Source organism: Carcharhinus amblyrhynchos, chromosome 1, assembly GCF_965287045.1.
Source record: "Carcharhinus amblyrhynchos chromosome 1, sCarAmb.v2.hapA, whole genome shotgun sequence".
NCBI classification, from domain to species: domain Eukaryota; kingdom Metazoa; phylum Chordata; class Chondrichthyes; order Carcharhiniformes; family Carcharhinidae; genus Carcharhinus; species Carcharhinus amblyrhynchos.
In genome coordinates, this window is record NC_137324.1 from 36311264 (window position 1) to 36329721 (window position 18458).

At 38.6% G+C, this 18458-nt stretch overlaps 1 protein-coding gene across 2 annotated transcripts in view; it reads right to left on the reverse strand.

The window, feature by feature from the left end:
* Positions 1-11078: 11078 nt before the first annotated feature.
* npr3 (natriuretic peptide receptor 3) overlaps positions 11079-18458 on the reverse strand; it is an 83478-nt gene continuing 76098 nt past the window's right edge. The window contains exons 8-9 of one of the 2 annotated variants that reach the window (XM_080208846.1): positions 15175-15230; positions 11079-12072 (exon numbers count right to left, since the gene is read on the reverse strand). In XM_080208846.1, coding sequence (XP_080064972.1) covers positions 11984-12072; positions 15175-15230 — 145 coding nt within the window. In that variant the 3' untranslated portion in view covers positions 11079-11983. Of the gene's footprint in view, positions 12073-12476; positions 14389-15174; positions 15231-18458 lie in introns of those variants that run through there. The other variant, XM_080208808.1, reaches the window with a different exon arrangement.

Sequence of the window (18458 nt, forward strand, 5' to 3'; positions counted from 1 at the left end):
TTTATTTCAGCACCAAATTGTGAAGTCTCTTTAGCAGCCAATTCCATCAACACTGTGATTTCTACTGCTATCTCTAAAGTCAAAGCATGCTCAGTAAGCAATCTTCTTTGGAAAACCTTATCTCAGAGACCACAAACTAGACCATCTCCAAGAGTATCTTCTAATGACTCACCAAACACACATTTTTGTGTCAGCCATTAAGGCTGCCAAAAGCTGAAAAATGTTTTACCTTCTGCTTAATTCCTTTGGTGGAATGTGAACGATGATCAGTGGCTTTGGAGAGTCATGCTTTTCAAGGATCTTTGTTAAGTCATCAGACATTTTAGCTCCTGGTTTTGCTGGATGAACCAAGCACTGGAGAAAATTGAAGATTTTATTTCCTAATGTACTGAGAAAGTTTGGTACAAGCAGCTTGTTTGCAATTTTATTTGCTGGTACAAAATACTGAAACTGTTCAGCGTAAGAAATCCATGATTGACTTTCTTAATTGAGAGGACCCATGGCGCCTAATTGACCTACCATTTCTTTTGCAGACATTATTGACTCAAGACCGCTTAGTATATATATATTTTTTATTTTACTGACTTCCCAGTACTTCCCTTATTACCTTGGAGACCAGTGACTCGATGGAGTTTTTTTAATGGCTCCAGCCGTATAGCAAAGCTTCCTTTCTTTTCAAATATGACAGATAATGCCTGGAATCTTACCCTTCTCTAATCAGAATAACTCCATTTTTCAATACCACACAGAGAACTTCCACCCTTGTTCAACTGTGTAGAGAGTGTCCCACTCTGTTGCTGCATACTACAACACATGCACGGACTCTGCGGTTTAGAGAAATCTGCCCAATTTTTTCCAGTGAGAAACGCAATATATCTTTTTCTTATTTGGTCTTTCTTCGCCGGCACTGAATCTTTAATCCTGTTGTTGATTTGCCCCAGTCTTCTAATATTGGTAATGCAAAGACCCACTAGGACCTTTTCTCATTGTTCTCAATGAAACAAAATCCCAACTTTTGGCAATTGTCTTTTTATAATGTCCTAGCTATGGGCCCTCTTTTACCATTTTGATTCTAAGTGCTAGGCAGACTTGAAACTGCGAGTGTTTCAGGTCCAACTTTTAGACCCAAATTCAGGCACTCCCATACATGCTCTGCCTGCAAAAATATCAGCGATTCAGAATCATGCTGCACAAGCCTGTGGACGAAGCTTAACAAGCATAAAATCCTATAGCTCTGATCAGCGTTTCCAAATGCACATGCGCAGAAAAGAAAATGATAGAATTTTGCTTTCTTGCTATATCCCTCCCAGACTGGATAATGACTCCCCTTGACCCCCACAAAAATTGCCACACCACCACAACATTACCGACCCCCTTATCCCCTCACCACCCTTCATCCCGCCACCACCCCCAACCCACCGCATGCAGACCAATCGCGGGCCTCCGCCCTTCCCCACCAATGATTTTAGGCAGAGTGGCAGCAGAATCCCTTCCCCCACTGATTTCAGGTGGAGTGGCAATGGGTTCGCCTTCTGCCCCATGATCGCAAGCTGAGAACTGTCAAAACATCGGCATTTATCTCCTCACTAACTGCAGCACTCAAATCAGACTTTCATGGAGCATGTCTGTTTCGTGTCGATTCTAGATGGGCGAACATGGTGGTGAAGGAGCAAGTGCCGGTCAGATTGGGCATGCAAATGCAGTTAAATGGCCGTTACACCTATTTTAGATGTGATCCTGATCACAGCCATTTTCAGGCCTTTGTAAAGGGAGAATTTGCGCAGAAGTGGGTGCAGATCACACTACTTGTCTCACGCCTGAGTTTACCAAGTTTGCACCCAAAAACGAGTGCAATGTGATTGTAGAATCAGGCCCAGTGAGTGGTTTTGGGGTTTGAACCAAAAGATATGGTTTGCACACATCGATTCAAACTAATAACATAGATTTATTCTAGAAACTCTTGCCTCTACAGAGTATACTGAATTGTATTGATTTATTATTGTCACATTGGGATACAGTGAAAAGTATTGTTTCTTGCAAGTTGTTACAGACAGAACATACCGTTCACAGAGTATATAGGGGAGAAGGAAAGGATAGAGTGCAAAATATAGTGTTGCAGCTACCAATAGGGTGAAGAGAAAGATCAGCTTAATGTGTGATAGGACCATTCAAAAGTCTGATGGTAACAGGGAAGAAGCTGTTCTTGAGTCAGTTGGTATGTGCTTTCAGACTTCTGTATCTGTTTCCTGATGAAAGAAGGTGGAAGAGGGAATGTCCAGGGTACGCGTGGTCTTTGATTATGCTGGCCACTTTGTCAAGGCAGCAGGAAGTGTTGACAGAGTCAATGGATGGGAGGTTGGTAAGCATGATGGACTTGGTCTTGGTCAGAGTAGGAGCCATACCAAGTTGTGATGTAACTAGAAAGGATGCTTTCTATGGTGCATCTGTAGAAATTGGTGAGAGTCATAGTGGGCATGTCGAATTTTCTTAGCCTTCTGAGAAAATAGAGGCATTGAGAGGCTTTCTTAACTATAGCACTGACATGGAAGGATCACAATAGGTTGTTTGTGACCTAGAAACATGAAGCTCTCGACCATCTCCACTTCATCCCCATTGATGTTGACAATGGCATGTCCTCCATTATGCTTTCTGAAGTTCATGACTATCTCCTTGGTTTTGCTGGGGAGAGATTATTGTCATTTCACCATTTCACCAGATGCTCTATCTCTTTCCTGCACTCCGTCCCATCATTGTTTGAGATCCAACCGCTGTAGTGGTGCAATCAGCAATATTAAATTAAACAGTAGACTGTGAAACACCCTATGACATCAGCAGCAAGTCACCTGATCAACTCTTAAAGCAGTCATGCAATCACTTAAACATATGACAAAAATAGTAGCAATTGATGGGTTAGTCATGTAGGAGAATACCCTCTCTTTTTTTGCTGTCATGAAAACCTTTGAGTTCCCTTCTAAGGCTCCAGTTCTAATGCTCTTATTATTTCATGGACCTTACGTATTTGGGACAGAATTTCAGATAGCTCTAACGGCTAGTAGACATTCTGCAGTGCCACATTTCTGGCAAAACATTGCCTAGAAACTTTTAGGCCATATGAATTATTCAACTAATGGAAAAAGGACACTTGGCTCAAAAAATCTGTCCCCTTCCATGAACATCTAAAGAGCTTGAGTAACTTGAGGACATGTTTGATGTTTGTCACTCTACACACACAAATATTATTACAGTAAATCATAACTTGTCCTGTGCTTAACTGATGAATACAGCAAGAAGTCTCACAACACCAGGTTAAAAATCCAACAGGTTTATTTGGAATCATGAACATTCCAAGTGCTGTTCCTTCATCAGGTGAATGGAGATGTAGGTTTCACGAACGCGGCATACATAGACAAAGACTCAATTGCAAGATAATGGTTGGAATGCAAGTCTTTTCAGGTAATCAAGTCTTTACAGGTATAGACAGTGCAAGTGGAGAGAGGGATAATCACAGGTTAAAGAAGTGTGAATTGTCTCAATCCAGGACAGTCAGTAGGATTCCATATCCTACTATCCTTCATATCAGCATAACTGATGAATGACTGAATGGACAATTTTAATAATCACATTTAAAAATCTGCACAAATAAAGAATTTGGAAGAAGAAACTGTCACACTGAAAATGTGTATGAATGTTTAAACTTCCAATTTTGATAGAAACCCTACAATGCAGAAGGAAGCCAATTAGTCCATCAAGCCTCCACTGACAACAAACCCGCCCGACCCCTATCACCATAACCCCACATATTTACCAAGCTAATCCCTCTATGCATCCCAGGATATTAAGGGGCAATTTAGCATGGCCAATGCAACTGACCCTCACATCTTTGGATAGTGGGAAGAAACCGGAACACCTGGAGGAAACCCCCGCAGACATGGGGAGAACATGCAAACTCCACACAGACAGTGACCCAAGCTGGGAATCGAACCCCAGGTCCCTGGAGCTGTCTCACTGTGCCACAGTGCAGTATCTGTCATAATTAAAAAGGAATGATTTGCTGTGTGACTGGGGCCATTTAAAAAATTACATCAAGTCAATGGTCTCCAGGGTAACAAGGGAAGTACTGGAAGTCAGTAAAATTTAAAAAAATATACTGAGAGTTCTTGAGTCCCTAATGTCTGCAAAAGAATTGTTGGGTCAAGTAGATGCCATTGATACTTCCAATTAAGAAAGTCAATCATGGATTTCCTATGCTAAACAGTTTCAGTACTTTGTATCAGCAAGTAAAATTGCAAACAAACTGCATGTACCAAACTTTCTCAGTCCATTAAGGAGTAAAATCTTCGATTTTCTCCAGTGCTTCTCACAGAATCAATGGAACTGGCTGCCAAACAGACTTCACAATTTGGTGCTGGGAAGAAAATCAACAAGTTTTGAACTGCTCATAAGAAGTTAAAGCAGCAAAAAGCATGTCACAAATGTACCAAAATGGGCCATCTAGCAAGTGGATGCTGGAGCAAGGATAATCAGTGCAAAAATTGTGACAAAATGCACCGCGTTGGAAAAACTTGGTGAACTAGTCCAACTTCCCCTGAGAAGAATATTCAGAAGAAGAATCTCGATACTTACAAGAAGAAGGACAAGTTGATTTGATTTGATTTGATTTATTACTGTCACAAGTATAAGCATACAGAGAGAAGTATCATTTTTTGCGCACTATACAGAGCATACTGTTCATAGAGAAATAAACAAGAGAGTGCAGAATGTAGTGTTACAGTTATAGCTAGGGTGTAGGGAAAGATCAACTTAATGCAAGGTAGGTCCATTCAAAAATCTGATGGCAGCAGGGAAAAAGCTGTTTAGCTTTGACTGGTATATGTCGGTTGGTATATGACCTCAGACTTTTGTATCTTTTTCCCGATGGAAGAAGGTGGAAGATAGAATGTCCGGGCTGCGTGGGATGCTTAATTATGTTGGCTGCTTTGCCGAGGCAGGGGCAAGTATAGAGGGAGTCAATTGGTGGGAGGCTGGTTTGCATAATGGATTGGGCTACATTCACGACCTTTTATAGTTTCTTGCGGTCTTAGGCAGAGCAGGAGCCATACCAAGCTGTGATACAACCAGAAAGATTGCTTTCTATGATGCATCTATAAAGATTGGTGAGAGTCGTAGCTGACGTGCCAAATTTGCTTTGTCTTCTGACAAAGTAGAGGTGTTGGTGTGCTTTCTTATTTATAGCATCAAGCATGGTGGGACAAAGACAGGTTGTTGATGATCTAGGCACCTAAAAATTTGAAGCTCTTGACCCCTTCTACTTCATCCCCATTGAAGTAGACAGGGGCACGTTCCCCTTTACGCTTCCGGAAGTCGACATTGCATTCTACAAAAAGAATTTACAACATGGAAGAAAATAATAATGACTGTGAAGAAAAGAATTTTTTTATGGGATCCCTACAGTACAGAAGGAGGTCATTTGGCCCATCGATTGTGGACCAATGACAATCTCACCCAGGCCCTATCCCCTTAACTCCATGTATTTAGCCTGCTGGTTCTCCTGACACGAAGAGGAAATTTAGCATGGCCAATTCACCTAACCCGCACGTCTTTGGACTGTGGGAGGAAGCCAAAACACCCAAAAGAAATCCATGCAGACATGAGGAGAACCTTCATTGTATCTGTCATGAAACTACACACAGGCAATGACCTGAGATCGGAATTGAACCCGGATCTCTGGCACTGTGAGGCAGCAGCATTAACCACTGTGTCACTGGGCTGCCCAGGCATATGATATAGAGTTCTAACTGAATGCATTATCTATACAGACAGAATCACATGGATCCTCGGTGATTCCAAAGTTAATGGGTCAATTTATTACGATGGATGTTTATACTTGTGCTGTTGCAACTTTAATTTCTGAGACTACATACCAGCAAAAGGTGAAACATTTTCCTTTAAAACCAACTAATGTTAATGTAAGGACATACATGGAAGAGATTGTGTCATTAAAATGTTTCATGGTGGTCAATGTAGAGTTGAGTGAACAAATCATGGTGGTGCTTTCCTATGTGGTTTGTGGTCATTTTCCAGCTCTATTTGAGAGATCATGGTTGAAGAAGATAAAGCTGAACTGGAGTGCTTTCAACAGATTATTCAGTGTCAAAACAGATCTACAATACCTTTCAAAGAAACACTTGGTTCAATTAATGGAGTTCAAGTGAAATTCAAGATAAAGCCCAATAGTCAATTATGAATTCTCAAAGCAAGAGCGGTGCCATTTGTAATTCATCCCAAGGTCAAAGGAGAATTGGTATGACTTGTCAACACTGGTGTGTTATGGCCAGTTATAATGAGTTACTGGGCTACCCCCATTGAACCTGTCATGAAACCAGATGGTTCAGGTCGTATTTGTGGTGAGCTTAAAGCAATTATAAACCCAATGTTGTGTGCTGATCATTATCTGTTTCTTTTAAGTGAAGATTTGTTTTCTGGATTGTCAGGTGGGCAGAAATTCAGCAAGATTGATCTCTCACAAGCATTTTTACAGATGAATGTAGCCACTGAATCTCAACCAAATCTTAGTGTCTTTCCTCATAAAGGTCATTTTCATTATAAAAGGGTGCCTTTTGGAATGACATCCTCACCAATCCTATTCCAAACTTCAACAGATCAGATTATAACAGGTCTCTGTGGTGTGCAATTTTACCGAGATGGTATTCTAATTACAGAGTCCAATGAATAACTTGAATAATTTAGAAGCAACATTGGAATGTCTTCAAACACATGAATTGCACATCAAGAAAGAAAAGTGTGACTTTTTCAGATATCAGTCCAGTATTTAGGTTACGTTATTGATAATAAAGGCTTATGTAAAACATCTCAAAAAAATGGATTGGATTGTAAAAGCACCATTTCTGATGAATGTGACACAATTGAAGCCACACCAGTATTAGTAAATTATTTTGAGCAATTTGTTCCTCATTTAGCTATATTGTTGAAGCAATTGCATAATTTACTATGTGTGGAAAAGGTCTTGAAACTGGACAACAGAGTATGAGAAAGCATGTAAGGATGCCAAAGATACTTTGCAGAAGTCTGAAGTATTGGCTTATTCTAATCCAAAGCCACCATTACTGCTTGCTTGCAATGCTTCACCTTATGGAATCGTTGTAATAATTTCAGATACAATGCCTTCAGGAGAAAAATGATCAATAGCTTTTGCTTTGTGTAATCTGACTAGTTTTGAACCTAACTATGCTCAGCTAGAAAAAGAAGCATTGAGTATAATCTTTGGCGTACAAAGGTTTCATCATTAAATGGTTACCATTTCACATTACGGACTGATTATCAGCTCTCTACCAATTTTGGGCCATATAAGAACATAAGAAATAGGAGCAGGAGTAGGCCATCTAGCCCTTCGAGCCTGCCCCGCCATTCAATAAGATCATGACTGATCTGTCGTGGCTCAGTTCCACTTTCCCGCCCTCTCCCCATAACCCTTAATCCCTTCTCTTATCAAAAACCCATCAACCCGCTTCTTAAAAATATTTAGCGAGGCAGCCTCCACCACTTCAACGGGCAGAGAATTCCAGAGATTCACCACCCTTTGAGTGAAGAAGTTCCTCCTCAACTCCGTTCTAAACCGCCTCCCCTTTATCTTGAGGCTGTGCCCCCTAGTCCTACTGTCTTTTTTGAGCGGGAAGAGTCTCTCCACCTCTATCCTATCCATCCCATTCATCATCTTATACGTCTCAATGAGATCTCCCCTCATTCTTCTAAACTCTAATGAGTACAAGCCTAGTTTATTCAGCCTCTCCTCATAGCTCAATCCCCTCAACTCCGGTATCAGCCTAGTAAACCTCCTCTGCACTCCCTCCAGGGCCAAAATATCCTTGCGCAGGTGCGGCGCCCAAAACTGCACACAGTACTCCAGCTGCGGCCTCACCAATGCCCTATACAGCTGCAGCAAGACCTCCCTACTTTTATATTCAATCCCCCTCGCTATGAAGGCCAGCATCCCATTCGCCTTCCTGACCACCTGCTGCACCTGCAAGCTGGGTTTTTGCGATTCATGCACAAGGACCCCGAGGTCCCTCTGCACCGTCGCCTGCTGCAGTTTTTCGCCACGTAAGTAATAGTCCTTCCTACCATTCTTCCTACCAAAGTGGACCACCTCACACTTGCCAACATTAAATTCCATTTGCCATTTCCTGGCCCATTCGCCCAGCCTATCTAGATCCTTCTGCAGACTCTCCACACCCTCCGCACAATTTGCCGTTCCCCCAATCTTGGTGTCATCAGCAAATTTCGACACCCTGCACTCGGTTCCCTCCTCCAGATCATCTATATAAATGGTAAATAGCTGAGGCCCCAGCACCGACCCCTGGGGCACCCCACTAGTCACCATCCGCCAATCCGAATAGCACCCATTGACCCCCACTCTCTGCCTCCTATTTGACAACCAATCCTCTATCCACGCTAACACCCTACCCCCAACTCCATGTCCCCTGACCTTCTGCAATAACCTCTTGTGAGGTACCTTGTCAAACGCCTTCTGAAAATCCAGAAAGACCACATCCACCGGCTCTCCTCTATCCACTGCCCTAGACACATCCTCATAGAACTCCAGTAAATTTGTCAGACACGACTTCCCTTTAATGAAACCGTGTTGCGTCCGCCCTATCAAGCAATTCCCTTCAAGATGCCTCGCAATTTCCTGCTTAATGATGGATTCTAACATTTTACCTACCACAGACGTTAAACTAACCGGCCTATAATTCCCCGCCTTTTGCCTGGCACCCTTCTTAAACAACGGCAATATAATGACATAACTTTTTTAGGTGCAAGTCAATTGCAAAGATGGTCACTAATCTTATCTGCACGCTCTTACAATATATAATACTGTCAGTCAGAGTGCCATACTTATGCATTATCACGCTTACCTTTACCTATTCAGCAGATACCACCATCTAGTTTTGTTAATATTCTTTATTTTTCACTGGTAGATCATTTGCTTGTGACTGCTTCTCAAGTTCAAAGGCTAACCAGAAATGATCCCATGATGGGGAAGGTGATGGGCATGATATTGAAAGGAACAATATCTGGATGCATCCTGATTTGAAGCCATATGTGTCAAGAAAACTTGAGTTTATGTCTAAGGTGGGTGACTATTTTTGAAACCTGAGTGATCATTCCTTCTAGTCTGCATGAAAAAGTTTTTAAACAATTACATGAAGGACATCCTGGTACAGTCCAGATGAAGGAATTAGCATGTAGTTACGTTTTGTGGCATACATAATTCAATCTGCTCCGACTGAAGAAAAGGTGGGATTGTATCAATCTTGTGCACAAATAAGAAATACATTGCCGTTGCCTCTTTTACACGCTTGGGAGTGATCTAAAATGCCATGGCAATGATTGCGTATAGATTTTGCTAATCCATTTTCAAGTTACATGTTTCCGTCATAACTGATGCACACTTAAAGTGGCCAGAAGTTATTTTCGTGAAATCTACTACAACTAAAGAAACCATTGACAAATTTGATGAACTTTTTTGCAAGATTTGATAAACTGTAACAGATTGTTAGTGATAATGGTTCATTGTTATCTTCACAAGAGTTTGAGGATCATCTCAAAGTAAATGATATTCAGCTCATAAAATCCACACCTTATCATCCATTAACCAATCAAATAGCTGAAATGCATAGAACTCACTGCCACAGAAGGTAGTTGAGGCCAAAACATTGTGTGATTTCAAGAAGAAATTAGATATAGCTCCTGAGGCTAAAGGGATCAAAGGATATGCTGGGGAAGAAGGCATCAGAATATTGAATTTGATGATCAACCAGAACGAATGGCGACGCAGGCTCGAAGGCCTACTCCTGTTTCTAGTTTCTATAACATGAACAGGGGATAAAGCTGGCTTTCACCTCAATTCTTATTTCCAACAGAATTATAAATCTATTTGTCAGTTTCTTCATGGGGAGAACCATGATGTTGTGCATGTCATTGAGTTGCAAGTTCTGCACAATCTCAAAAGTATTATTCTAATTCAATTCATTGTTAAACTGAGAATCACAACTTCCACGTATCCTTACACACTGTATTATTTTTCTTTCTCATGTACTGTTTTTCAGATCCATATCTGAGTTATTTTGATCAAAGAAGGTATTTCTTCTCAGAAATAGATATGTGGTTCCCGTTGATTTTTGTTCAGTTAGACTAAACTATATTTTGTCCCTATGAAATCAAATTCATTTAATTTGCATCTTCTTTTCTGAAATTCCATAATGCATTAGATGATTAGCTTTTGAACAAAATGTGTCTGTAATTCAATTTTCATTTCTGATGAAGAGATGTCCTCTCAAATCAATGCAATCTGTTGATTCTGGCCTGCTATATATTTACCACTTCCTGTTTTTATTTGTGTAGACCATTATTTCACTTCCATTTGGTCTCATCAAAAAAAATGGCAATTATTATTTCAGGAGCTCCGAATGAACATTTTCACAAGTCAATGCCAAATTCTATGGTTTCAACTGATTTAAAAGCAAATTGGTTTCAGTATGGCTGATCTGGATAAGGCACATTTCCAATATCATTTACAAATAATTGCTTGGTGCACAGAACTTGAGTATTCCTGAAAAAAGAGACTTTTTTGTCAAAGTTTTCGATCTTTAGGACCTTTGCAAGAATACGAGGAAAATCAATAAATTTATACTGTACAAGAAAACAGTGCTGATTGATTGTTAAGTGTACTCTGAGTGGCAGATGTGTTGTTATGGAGAATGCACAGTTGATGGTGACTGACAGTTAGTTGCCAAGCATTGTTTGAAATTTAAACCAGACAGCTTGACTCTGATTAGTCAATGCATTACCATTAGGAATGGACCAGCAAATGGCTATCACTTATTTTCTTTTGGTGAAACAAGCACAATGTGTGTACCTCTTCTTTCTGTCTGCAAAAAACGGGACCCATTGTATAAATATATATATATATCCTCCATATATATGTCAACTGTGCATCAATGGCACTTTAGGTTTGAGAATTCTAAAGATTCACAATCTTCTGAGCTCCCATAAGTACTATGTCCAATTTTGTTCTCCTTTACTGAGGAAGAATATACTTACCTCAATGAATGGTTCAGCAGGGTTCATTAGACTGATTACTGGAATGAGAAGCATACGAGATAATTTCAATAAAATACATTCATTTCTTCAAAGGTTTATGAGGCTGAGGGTTCCCCTAGCTGGAGATTCCAGATCTAGGCTTGACACTCCCAAGATAAATCATCAGTCATTTAAGACTCACAGAATAATACAATCACTACAGTACAGAAAGAACTTGTATCAGTGTCATAGATGCATCAAAAACCAGTCAGTTTTTGCATAGTGTACATCGTGATCTGCTACATCTCACTAACAACGGCTGCTTTTCAAACAAGACTCAGGAAATATTAATTTATTGAAGCGATTGGAATGGTCTTATAGAAATATCAGCACTTTAGTATTTACAATAACTCTATCAACAGTTTGATGACACTCCAGAATGTTCAGTGGTAAGAACAAGGATGTTGACAAAATGTTCCTTGGAAAAGGACAGAACCAAGGTATGAGTTCAGAAAGTATTTTGACACTGATCAAAGGTCTTTTGGTCCAACATAATATTGTGAGAGACATTTAAGATGTTACCTGGCTGGGGTGGGGCAGGGGTGGGGGGGCAGCATGTTTTTGACGGAATGCAGTTTGTACAATATTTTGGAAAGTAGGAATCCACAGCAAATATCTTAACGCATGGAAGTTTTGAAATTTCTCTCAGGCAAATATTCCACGTGAAAGTTAAATACTTTTGAAAGCTGTAAGTCAATGGGCAAGTTTGATCACTTCTAGGCCTGGAAGCAATGGAACATTCCATCTGAGCTTGAGGAAGAACTGGTGGGAACTGTCCCGCCCTGCAGATGCGCACCTCCTGTTGACCAATTATGGTGCGATATTAATGGTGCCTATGGAGTAGGTTGTGACCCAGATCATCCCGTGCTCTCAGCTGTAAGAGACACAGCAATGGGTGGCAGCAGTGGGGACCTAAGGGGATAAAATGGGAAGCATTTACTGCAAGCGACAAATATTGTAAATAATACATTTCTATTAGATATAGGGTCAACAGTAAAGAGGTTACAAAATGGCGACAGGATTGTTAATTTCTGTGTAGCATGTGGGTGTAAGTTAGCAAAGACAACAGCATTCTCATTCATACAGTTAAAAGTGATACAATACCAGTGACAGAGTTAGGCCTGAGTACACAATTAGAACAGGTAAATCTCCAGTGGTGTTTAAATATTGCTTGTCCGGGTGCATTGCAGCAATCCTTTGGATAAAGTGTTTACAAGCATAGCAGCTACAGCATGCTAAGCATTTTTCAGACAGGTGTGTGCACCATGTGCATCGTTCTACAGAATTACACAGACAAAAGAGCAAAGGTTTTCACTTATACGTTATTTTATTGCCAGTATCTGCTTTGCTTTAATATTCTGTGAAGTATATACCATATGTTGGTTTACAGAAAAGAAAATAGTTTACAAAGACATTTACACATCATTAAGTTCCATTGACACTGATAATGGAATAATACAGCACATAGGTAATCTAAAATTGACCAACACATCTTGAATGAATGTATAACACAATAGTAATTTTTAAAAAAATCCTCTATCTACAGTTATGAATATTAAATTCTACACAATTGTTAAATAAATATCACATTATATGCAGATATTTCTACTTACGCCAGTATATTATTGTTATAGCGCCTGGCACCTTGCATTAGCTCTTGAAACATCCATACCTATCAGTACTCAAATAATTTCTTTTTTCCAGTATTCTCAAATTGCTAAACATAGATAAACATTCTTTCCATTTTTAATTACATATTAAAAACAGCAGCTCACAATCTGAACATTAACAGCACCAGCAAATGCACAATTGTCCATTTCATAGCTAACGTTGCTTCTAGTGGTACATGCTAGAAGTGACAAAAATATATAAAAACTCAAAATCTTCAGTAAATAAACTGCTTCTCTTCTGAATTTAGGTGCAAAGCTCTTTCATTTCAATACAAGGATTTTGTTTGAAGAAAGCCTGATGCGAGCATTCATGCCTAATTTTCAATTCAACTTCAGCATTCCACATTTAATTCCAATATATTTAAGAATTTATATCCAATATATTTCTGTTTGTTATTTTTGTATAACGTGTTTCCAATTTTAAAAGCTAGTTTTGATTCCGTTGCAGCTGGTTTCAAAGTTATGCGACAAACTCACAGTCATTATCTGATGGTATAATCCATTATAAAATCCATCAGACATTTACTAAAAACACTCAGGTCGGATGTACACTATTTACACTTGCACAAAGTGGATTCTTGGGACAAATATAGTATCATTTATTTGTAAAAACACATGAATGAACTAAATTGAGCAAAATGAATCACTGTAAATGTGAGGTAAATGTTTATATACAGCTCACAAAAATGTTACAACTAGCTCAAATTTTGATGCTGCAGTTAGAATCTAATGAGGACATTACAAGGCACATTAACTCATAATTGTCTCCACCGTGACAACTACAATATATATATATCACATATATATATATAATTTGTCAACATGTGTAACCAATTTCCCTACTTTCCACAAGAAGAACTTTGCAGGATTCATATTTTCATTGCCCACTAACACACTAATATTAGCATTTAAAGAAATCAACTTGAATTATGTTCAAGAGCCTTTCTAAAACAGGCATGGAATGCTCATCCAACCTAGCATTGTACAAGAGCATTGATATTATTTAATATGTACAAAATATTGTTTCACATATTGTTGAAAATACTAGGAATTACTTAATATTTTTTATTATAGTCTAAAAATATTGACTTATTTGTTGTATACCCTTTCAAAATATTATTCCCAAATTCTTAAAGGTAAATAATGCTTATTTTCAAAGTTGAAAGTCAATATTCATTGTACAGTCCATATTGTTTAATATAAGAACTATAACTAAATCCTGCATCATAAATTTCAAAATTACAGTGATTACATTCCTTGGTAAATAAAGCCAGGAACTACTTATGTTAGAAGAAATGACCCTGAGCTGCCAGGGATTTAGCCACTGTTTACAGTCTTACAAATATGGCACAGCAATAAAGCTTACTGGATTAATAGCGCCTTGAGCCAGTTTGAACATTAAAAGCACTATATGAATGCATTGCCACTTATCTATTACTGAAGCTTTTACAATCATGTCAGATAAACCAAGATACTTTATATAATACAGCAATCAGCAGCCCAGCTCCAGTAAGCATTCTCTGGCCAACGCAGTAATTGCAAAGTACGAATTGCAGTGCTTTATAAACAAAATAGGAAATATATTCACACAGATGAATGAACTGAAGTATATATTTTTTTATCTGCACAGAAACTGAAATTTTTATTATCTATGTTTTTGTATGAATCGTTAATACTTGTCCAAAATACTCTTTCTGCTATTTTACTGAAAACAATCTGAAACAAACAGGTAAATGCCTCTGTTGTAACTGTCAACTGAGAAATTTATGTGCATTAAGCAGACAACAAAATCTTCAAAAGTACGTTTTACCCTATAGTGGCTTTGAAACTAACACTATTTTTAAATTTACATCTGTTAATATAAATTGTGAATTTCAGAACCTTACTAAGACACATTAACTTGGTTCTAAGATTAATTTTATTCAATAACATTTAAAGATGGAGTCTGAACATGTCCCATATAACATATTTTGGGGTAAACAACCACCTACAAATTATCTTCTTCTGAAGATTCCCTTCAGTTGCCAGTGCAAATCATTTCTGGCCTCTATGAGACAGGCTGAATCACATTTTATCATCTTCACTGAGGTGAAGCTTCCAGTACAGTGGTGCAATGTATTAAGTGAATCTTTCCTGAGTTTTCAAAAACAACAAAAAAACTATGACAAATTAATAGCCTAGTCCTCAAAAGAATGCATTTCTTATCAGCCTTTATTTGCAGTGACACCTTTGGTAAATCCCTCTAAAAATTGAAAGTTTATAAAAAAAGGATGATTCAGTTCTACAGTTTAAGCAGTCGACAGATTGGATCGGACAGAGTCTTCTCGCAAATGGTGATGCTTACCATTGTCAACTTCATGCAGTTGTGCACGTCTCTCAATAGTTATCCTGTATTTCTTCCTAGAAAGTAAAGATAACAATGCTAAAAGGTTTATTTTAACCAATTCATTCTGTGTTTTAAAAAATATATGTAAAGACTCAGATCCAATGCTAAATTACTTCTCTCCTTCAGATGTTGACATATTGCCTGTTTGTTTCTAGCACTTATTTTAGATATCGGAGGTCATTACATTTTTTAAAGCAATTGAAAAAAATCGTCCAGAACAAATGCCAAATTTTGAGGTCATACTTCGCAGGGTTTTCTCATGTTGGAACTGCACCCAACATCATTTTAGTTTAGGTGCTCACCACGTGTTTCTGTTGCCCTCCTGAAACAAATGCAGGCTCACCACTTGGGCCACATTTTTGGCTGCTCTGTCTATGGTTTAGAGGAAAGGGTTTGTTGACATCCTGAATTGTTTTGCAGTTTGCGTTGATTCTATTTTTTTCCATGAAAATGCTTCTGGGTTTGTCCTGATGCTTCCAACCGAGAACCAGGAACACATGGAAGCAGAAAGCCGAAGATGCAAGTGACCTTACAACATATGACTTTATAGAAGTAGAACGTCATATCTTCCTTGTACGAAGGAGCTAGCTATATTTCAACAGGGAGGCAATTAGTTACCAATGCCACTTGTTGGTGAGAGACTTGGAGCCTGACATCAGGACATGTCAGATGTTGACATATCGCCTATTTGTTTCCAGCACTTATTTTAGTTTAGACATTGGAGATCATACAATTTTTAGAAACAACTGAAAAAAAAGGTTCAGAACAAATGCCAAATTTTGAGGTCATATTTTGCAGTGCACGATCTACGGCAGTGAAGGTGGCATGGCACTAAATGCACGTGTTGCTAACTACTTCCAAACTGTTTACAGTGGCATCAGAAACAGTTAGTTAGCTTGTTGTGTGCCCATCACTGATGCACCATTATTGAGTTGAGAACAGTTCCTTAGTTTCCTGTGGAAACCGACAAGCAGGAAGAGAACTGGAATTTTCCTTTACGTTATAGAAATTTACACCCAGCAAACAAGAATATGGTAGTATGCAAACTTTTTAGGATAATTTCAGTACTTGCAACTAATAAAAGCTACCATGGCGTCTGTCAAAAACATTTTTTGATGCCTCACAAGCAATGAAAGAGCAATCACCCAACAGGAACAAATTCTGGAAAATCTGCGAATATTTGTGCATTACAATGAAACTTAAAATGGAAAAAGAATCTTGTGTTCCCCACTTTAGATGTGGAGGAAAATATTCCCTTAGTTTTTTCAATGACTGAGCATCTGAACTGAAGGATCCCTTGAATCCTATTTGTGAAGCTGCAGAAAGAAGTCTGAGTTGAAATGTGAATGCAGGTGTTTTTGACTAGCTTGCTGGAACCAGCTTCAGACTGTTTGAGCCTAATATCTGTGCTGCAAAATCTGAAACTGCATTTAACTGAACCAGACAGTGAACTGTGCCTAAAATTGTAACAGGTCCGGACTGGACAAATTGGGATAATTCTAAACAGACCCAAATTGGCTTCATTTCAGATCAATCTGAATTTGAAATGACTTCAGAGCACATTCCTGGACAAATATTTGACAGCGGTTGTTTCCGATGTGCTAGGTTTCTTTACTAGATTACTTCCAAAATCAACAAAGCATGCTACAGGACATTCTTAATTTATATAGATGTCTCAAATTATGTGTTTCTTTTTGCATTTTTTACATAATGTGAGGTAATTTTCCAGTGTAGACTGGCAGCAGGGAACCTGCCACCAACACACATATTAAAAATGCTGCCTGCGATTTTGCAATATGGGATGGGCAAGTTTGCTCATCATAATTGCAAGGATGAAAAATTACTCATTGATGTTCAACAAAGTACTCATATAAACTCTTTAATGAAACAAAGAATTTATTCACATTTAATTAAAGATTAATGAAAGCCAGAAGGAAATTCCCCGTCTACCTTTCAATAAGAAATCCTCTGATTGTTATGTGTTAAATGCTTTCTCGAAGATTTGTTTGGTTCAAAGTTGCTCACAGAATCCTAAGCATGTCCTTTTGGAATGTGCTTCTGATTTTTGCAGAAACACCGAATAGAACAAATGTTCAAGAAATCATTTAGAATTGGCCTTGCTTCCTCAAACCTTCCTTTAGATTGTGCATACCATGCCAGGCCAGAGAGAAAGGTTGATAATCTGCTGATCCCAGCCCTCTGCTAAGACTGTTCTGCAACCAACTACAAGGACATACGTAAAAATTCCTCATGGCTTTTCAAACCATCCCCATGAATTCCACACAGCATCTGACCAAAAAGCCCAGTGATGACTCAGGAAGGTGATTTTGTTAAGCATCCCTGTGCAATTTCACTATTTAAGCCATGCACTACTTTTATGAATGGTAGATTTTACAAGTTAAAGTTTCAGGCATGAAGCCTAGCTTGCCAAGATTGTTAGTTGCAGTTGGTGATAAGAACAGGTGCACGGACCCAACATAGAAGGTCCCACATTGGTGATATGAATGGGAACCATTGGTTTGAGCTCCTCATTATGATTTTTCCAATGTTAAATATGTTCCCCGACAGACAGCTCACCAAATTGGAGATCAGAAACTGGGTGGCCAGCATCACGACAGAATTCAAGCAGCAAAACATTGTAAATATTGTAAAGTCTAAATTTGACAATCAACAGCAGTTAAAAATAGGGGAAATGGGATGAATACAGCAACTGCAGGTCTGTCCAATTTATGTTAGTGGCAGAGAAATCTTTACAGACAATAATTTGAAACTGAAGAATTAAAGGTTGTTTCTCAGATGGGAGGAAAGTATACTCTAGTATTTCCTAGAGGTCTGTGTTATCTTTCTGGTATATATTAATAACCTGGAGGTAGGTACTTAGGGCATAATCCAAATCTATAGAATACAGAAAACTTGTGAATATAGTAAATTTTGAGAAGATCAAAAACACATTGTGAAATTGGTAAAGTCAGGGCAGTTAAAATTTAACACAGGGAAGTGTGAAGTGTGAAAAATTACCCCTTGATACTCAACAAAATACACATATAAACTCTGTAATGAAATAAAGAAATTATTCACATTTGAATTAAAGATTAATGAAAGCCAGAAGGAAATTCCCCATTTACCCTTCAATAAGAAATCCTCTGATTGTTATGTGTTAAATGCTTTCTCGAAGATTTGTTTGGTTCAATGTTGCTCACAAAATCCTAAGCACGTCCTCTTGAACTGAGTGTTTTATTGGA